The sequence below is a fragment of the Trachymyrmex cornetzi genome, unplaced genomic scaffold, assembly GCF_001594075.2.
Source record: "Trachymyrmex cornetzi isolate Tcor2-1 unplaced genomic scaffold, Tcor1.1 scaffold99, whole genome shotgun sequence".
Taxonomy (NCBI): domain Eukaryota; kingdom Metazoa; phylum Arthropoda; class Insecta; order Hymenoptera; family Formicidae; genus Trachymyrmex; species Trachymyrmex cornetzi.
Genome location: NW_017300343.1, coordinates 1,502,777 through 1,509,781, shown reverse-complemented (window position 1 = coordinate 1,509,781; position 7,005 = coordinate 1,502,777). Strand labels below are relative to the sequence as shown.

At 32.8% G+C, this 7,005-nt stretch overlaps 1 protein-coding gene across 1 annotated transcript in view; it reads right to left on the bottom strand.

Annotated features, from left to right (window-relative positions):
- Positions 1-6,343, bottom strand: part of dpr12 (defective proboscis extension response 12) — a 225,864-nt gene extending 219,521 nt beyond the window's left edge. The window contains exons 1-2 of the mRNA XM_018521754.1: positions 6,206-6,343; positions 5,918-6,100 (exon numbers count right to left, since the gene is read on the bottom strand). Of these exons, the coding sequence (XP_018377256.1) occupies positions 5,918-5,973 (56 nt within the window). The 5' untranslated portion in view covers positions 5,974-6,100; positions 6,206-6,343. The remainder of the gene's footprint in view (positions 1-5,917; positions 6,101-6,205) is intronic.
- Between the last annotated feature and the right edge of the window lie 662 nt (positions 6,344-7,005).

Below are 7,005 nucleotides of genomic sequence, written 5' to 3'. Positions count from 1 at the left end.
ATATATGAACCTCTTATTTGCTAGCGATACTATTGATTATTTGTTACATTGACGAATTAATTTGCAATCGTAACAAATCGATTGTTTTTTTTAACAAATGTCACATTTGCTTTCCCTTGATTTGTTTCTATAACAAAATCTTTTCTCTCAGTGTACATGTTTTTATTTATGTTATTATCAATTATTTTCCATTACTATTTACATGCCGTACGAGTAAACCCGTACTGAGTTACAAAATCAATATTTAAGAAGTCGTTTTTAAATTAATAAAATGCTGAAATTGAAATAACAACAGCTAAACAATTAAAAAAAATGTTCGGAATAAAAAATCAAATCTATTTTTATATCTTTTGTTTAACAAACGGAATTTAAAGTTAATTTCGTTCACAAAAATGCCAAAAAATAAAAATCAAATATATTCGTCTGCAATTTGAGCGCTATTCTTGTGCATAGAGAAAACTCGTATTAATATAAGAACGAAGTTTCAGTAGACAGTAAAATTTTTATAGACAACCGTTATGGAACAGCCCGTTTCGAATCAACGCGCGACGTGGCGTACGTACCTGTATATTGCATACGAACATTAAGATGGGTGTTAACGTGAAATATTATCGTATTCGCATTTTGGAAAGTTTTGCTGCTGCACTCGCGGAAAACGCTGCGCCGGACATCGTTTTAATATTTCAACGGTGCGCATAATTACTTGTAATATTCGTCGTTCAACTGGTTCACGCATTCAGCTTCCGAATTCGGAATAGAACAAATTGCAACAAAGTTCGCGATTACCGGACATTAATTCGCGCACAATCGTATGCTACAGCGTCACAAATTTGCTGCGAAACTGCATAAAACTTTTAATTGTTAATCGTGTCCTATTCCCATCTCATGAGAACTTTGTATAGACGGTATGATATAATTCGAAATACGTCTATTATTCAGAACTTACTTGCTCGGTACCATTAAATGTTAATATTCAAGTCACTTGGCAGTATCTCATGCCAGGTACGAGAAAATAAAAATTTTAAATACGTTTCGCAATTTGCCATAAGTATATATATGTATAAACGTGTAATGTAATAATTACATAAACTTTTGAATATTAAATAATGAATATTAAAAAATATTAAGTCATAAGCGGCTTTTACACAGGAGTTACAAATATTCAATATCAGACAATAGGATTGAAATTTTTATAAAACCATGATATATTCAAGAAAGTAATTATTTCATGAAATAAAATATTTAGAAGTACTTAGATCAGTGCTAATTAACCTGTTTTGACTCTCTCATAATCTCGAAGAAAGCTCGAAATAATTTTCACACGAAGTACAAGTTACAAGTATTTTGTGTTTTGTATATTCGTATAAAATTTCATGTTCCGTCATTGTTAAAATTACAGAAGAATAATCATTCAATAATAACTAGATTTTATTTGGTTTTTTATTTCAATGCGCAGAAATGAATAATATAAATCAAATATTAAAATCAGAATTATTATATTTGGAAAATCATATAATTCGCACAAATAATAAGTATGTAAAAAAATTATTTAAAAATATTAGATTAATTATGTTGTGAAGTTTATGTACTAACTATTTTCCTCCTACTTTTTTTATTTTTATAAAAACCTTTATAGGTATTCTTTTATAGAAATATTTATATCCTTTTTGAGATACCGATACTATATTTTCTACTTTATAGTCTCATTCTATTGGCTTGTTTCAATGTCAGTATTTTATTTATATGTCCATAGAAATTTTCAGAAAATGTAATAATAAGTAGTATTTTCACGTTGTTGTGCTTATGTTATTAAAATTATTCTCTAGTAGCCGCAATTGGTATTAAAAGAACCTATTATGCAGCATTCTATATTGAAATAGAATAAATTTATATAGAGTTCAAAATTAGCACATGTTAATTCATACCAACACAACGGCTTGTTACACTAAAACAGAGCGACGGATAGGTGCTAGAGAAAGTGGTGAAACTTCGAATTGCTAATTAACCTGTTTTGACTCTCTCATAACCTCGAAATAACTTTCACACGAAGTATAAGTTACAAGTATTTTACATTTTGTATATTCATATAAAATTTCATGTTCCGTCATTGTTAAAATTACAGAAGAATAATCATTCAATAATAATTAGATTTTCCCCAAAATTACTAGTAAGAGAATGAAAAAGAAAAGAAATTTGATTTTATATAACAGAAAGTATTTTTCTTTCCAATATTTCTAGTTATAGGTACTCCTACTGAAAAATTTGTGAAAATATTTTTAAAAAAGAAAAAATATACGCCAAGTGCATAAAAAAGATGTCGAATATTACATTCCTTTTAATAAAAAACGGGTGACTTTTAATAAAAAACGGCTAACACATTAATATAAAACATTTCAATCATAAAAAACATCTCACAAAAATAATATCGATTGACCGAAGCAATACAAATTCGATTCGAAATTCAAAATTTCATTATACCGCACTTTTGCGAAAAATTAAACGCCTCTAGAATTTATTTTACTATAATTTAAAATTGAAGCAGTTCTATATAAATTTGCTTGATAATAATGATCGATAATTATCGCGTTCATTCTGAATATGACTTCAAGTTTTATCAAAACATACTGAACGTACGACGGAGAGTCATGCAAATTTTAGCGTTCGCGCGAAGTGGTAGTTAGAAAATCTTCTGTGTGACGCGATAGAAATCAAATCTGCGTTAATGCCGCTTCGCGTGTTACACCGAGCCGATCCCGAAGAATAAAACGAGACCTGAATTGAACAAGTGACCGTGTTTTTCAATGATCGTCGAATCGACGAGGATATATCCGTCGTCGATGGCCTCGACACCCCTGAACCGTCGATCAAACTTTCAATCTACCACATCGCAGCATTGCCGGAGAGACAGTCCTCGCCGTTTAGTTCGATCATGACTTTCACGACTAATAAGCCAATTAAGAGAGACTACCGTGGCGAAATGTAAAGTCGTTTTCATTCAGCAACATTCGAGTCCCCAATCAATTACGTTTCCTCGCTATATATATGTCGAACCAAATCCTTCGTTTTACGTGGATAAAAGTGGAGTCGCTTGGAGAACTAATATATAACGGTATGTAAAAATCAAAGCCGTTTCTATGATTTATCGTTTACGTTTCAGAATATCCATAATATAGGGTGAGTTTTTTATTCATCGATTGATTAATCGCATTGTGCGCAAATATAATTTTGTTCCACTAAAGTTGCATTTGCGCATAATGTGACTGATCAATCGATGAATTAAAAACTCGCCCATGTATAACAGTATGTTAAAATATAATAGGTGTACAAAATATTAAACATGTAAATATTATAGTATTCTATATTATAGTATAAAAGATCATTATATAACCGTCACGAAATGAAAATTGTAAAATTATAGTTATAAATAAATTAACAGGACAAATTATTTTATCTAAGCATAATAATTTTTTATGATTTTAATAATGTTTGCATCACAATTATATGTATTTGATTACATTCTAATATAAAATTGCAATGTACGAATAATCATTAACATAATTATAAATTCGTATTTAACTTCCAAGTTTGAAAAAAAAAAAAAAGGAAATCGTTTTCATTGTACGCTTCCACATTTGCGGATAGGAATTCAAGCAAAGTGCGATTATAATGTCACAAGCGAGATCGAGGTGTTTATTTTCGAGTGGATAGAAATGATTATTTAATTACCCGCGACATGCAAATGTATATCGGGAAATAATAGTATTTCGTGATTTGTTAGTCCACGGCGTTACGAAGCAAAATTGGGAGGCTGCGTTTTATTAACGAGCGGCGATATGCGATCCGAACGACCTCGAGATACATCATCTCTCGTCGGCCATGGTTGTTGTCGTTTATCAAACCGTAAACTGTAGAGGATTTCATGATGGAAAGTCGTATTAAGAGAAAATACCGTACGGATGAATGGTGATCAATACCGCGCAGGAGACAATGCGAAAATGATCGACAGATCGACGGGACGGGCACATTTGTTTAATTTATCAGTTGCAGTTTTGAAAGCGGATCATTATCGCGATTTGTTCCCGCAAATTATTCATGAATTACCGTTGGGAGACATCATCCCTCTTTTTATTATACAGCGACAAGCTAACGCCGACGACTGCAAAAGCGTAACGTTTACGCCAGCAGCTAGTGGACAGCCGAACGTTAATTTGTTCGCTTGTTAATTTGATCAAGTTTTGAGGAAGCGATAGAGCGAATAATCGAAAGTAATGCCATTTGCAAGTGTAATTTATTACTCTGGCAATGAATAGTCGCTCGCGCGTAATGTTCTTTCGCGTTTCATATCGCGATGATCGTGCATTCGTATTATTTATACACAGCGGGAGTAATCAATCGCTAAATTTTATGTGTGCCATGAGCTAAACTAAATTCAAAAGGAAATTATTAGTTGTTTAGTTATATATTCCTTGTGTAATTTTCACGATTTTTTAAACCGTTTATACGAAATGATATCGCTTATAGTATATACGAATTTACAGACAAAATAGATAAATTTATTTGTAATTAATTTATAATTTCATCTGAAATTAAATTTCGAAGTCAATAACCTTAAAATATGATAAATTACAAAGGGATCATACAATCAAGAGAATTAACAGATTCAGTAATTAATTGATCACGTACGATCATTCAACGGATTATTGTAATGTTTAACGAGCTTACATTAGTGCCGTTGCAAAACCATAAAAGCAGAAATAAAATATCGTAATGTATATGCGCAAATGAAATATTTTTACCGTTTCGTAAATATACGGACTGAAAGTTAAATATATCATTCACGATGTGTTTTTTCATAACTTAGTTTCGCAGCTTTAGCTCTGCCATCGCAGATATCTTATTGATCACGCGATATGCAGGTCACGCCGAAACAAATCGCCACATCATAACGATGCGTGAAATATATCGTTCCAGAGATATTGCAACGCGGAGATATTAAAATTTACACGTACCGTAAAATAGGATTTTTTTTTAATGTTGCATTTTTTGCAATAATTGCGCAAATGTTTATAGAATTGTTTTGTTAGTCTTCTTTTTCATCAATGTGTTGCGATATGAAATATTGCATAGTGGAGCGTAATTATTATTTGTGCGTACAATATTATTGATTATTAATTTTATATACGTATATAATTAAATCCAATACAATTATTTCAAAACATTTAAAAATTTATATATATATATATACTTAATTATAAGTAATAAAATTGAAAATATTTTTTATTCATTATTCTTTAGAATATTTAAACTATTTTTTGATATAAGCAAATATTATATTTGCTATAATTTAATATTTCTATTTTGACATATTTCAATATATGCTTGCAAGAAAAGTAAAATAATAAATAAGTCGAATTTTTTTAAATTTTGTATTACGTACAAATTGTATTCTAAAGACATCGACCTTCAATCAAGGAAAAGTAACACAAGTTAAATTCAAGTACTTTTCAAAAAAAAATTACAAATTAAAATAGAAGTAGTTTTTAGGGATAACATATATAACACTAAAACAAAATTAATAATATCTACATTACTTCTAAACGACTTGAAACAAGCAATTTATAATCTAGTTAATTTACGTCGTAATAAATAATTTCAAAATATATAATTTTCTTTTCTCTCTCCGGAATAATTTTATATTTTTTACTTGCATTACTTTTCTGGCGATGTGTTTATGCACATAAAAAGTCAGAGCACAGAGAATAAAAGAAGTCCATTTTGATAAACAACAAACTCGGATTTTACTTTAATAACTCATCGAGGATGAGCGAGATACGTATAAAATCACGATAATGAAAAAGGTGTTGAATCTTTAATGAAATGAACGATTCATCACGCGAATATGACTGAATTTACTCACAAGTTGATTCGCCGTCTCCTCATCGGCCATTCCATTCCCCGGAAATATTTACCCATTGCAAGCTGAGTCACTGTTTTCCTGCTTCATTTCTCCGATTATTCGCGCATACACGAATCGATCGGGAAAAAAACGGCTGATCACGACGTTCAACGACCGGCTGCGTCTCGTGTGGCAATCCCTAGGCTTAAAACACATCGCATACATAAAACACATTCTCTCTCTCATTACATCGTTGAATGAAAAGAGATAGAGACGTCATGGCCGTCTTCCACGATCCCTCTCTCTTACCTTTATCGACCATTTTGATACACGGATCGCACAGTTCATTTAGTCCACGCCTTTGGTTTCTGACATTCGTTTGGTTGAAATTCGTGATTTCCTGTTCCTATTGCCTATGTATATACTTTTCAATGTGTTTCCGGCTTAACGCGATACACATCGATGCGTTCGTCATTTCGCCCGGTCTATTGCCTATGTATATACTTTTCAATGTGTTTCCGGCTTAACGCGATACACATCGATGCGTTCATTTCGCCCGACATCAACCAGTTTCGGGCAGTTTGGCCCGTTTGGCCGTTTCACGTACGCGGCAACTTCACATCGGTGCGCGGGCGGCGGGTCCAGAGACAACTTCGTGATGCGCGATGGATCGCTCGGGAATCCTTGTATTTCGGGAGTAATGCAGATTGATATCGCGCAGATTGATATCAATCCACATGTTTTCGATGTTCGATCGCTTTCAACTGAAAGGACAATATGAAACGACGCGTTTGCCCCAATTACGATCGTCGAGTTAATCGCTCTTGTACGCGGTATTCGACACTCCCGCGACGATAATGTCGATAATGCGCTATTAGATTTGATACTCCCGACACTCGTTCGCTTCTCACGGTTGATTGGCGAGATATGCGCGAGACGCGGAACGTGATCTCGAAATTCTTGGAAACGTTACACACCGAACGGCGAGTATCGCGAGACTGTACGAGAGGTGCGTTCCGTATCGCGCATGATGTGCATGATGCATCCATTGTCCTTGTTTAACGTTTGGTGAGCAACGAGGATAAACGATGCATTATGCGCATCATGCG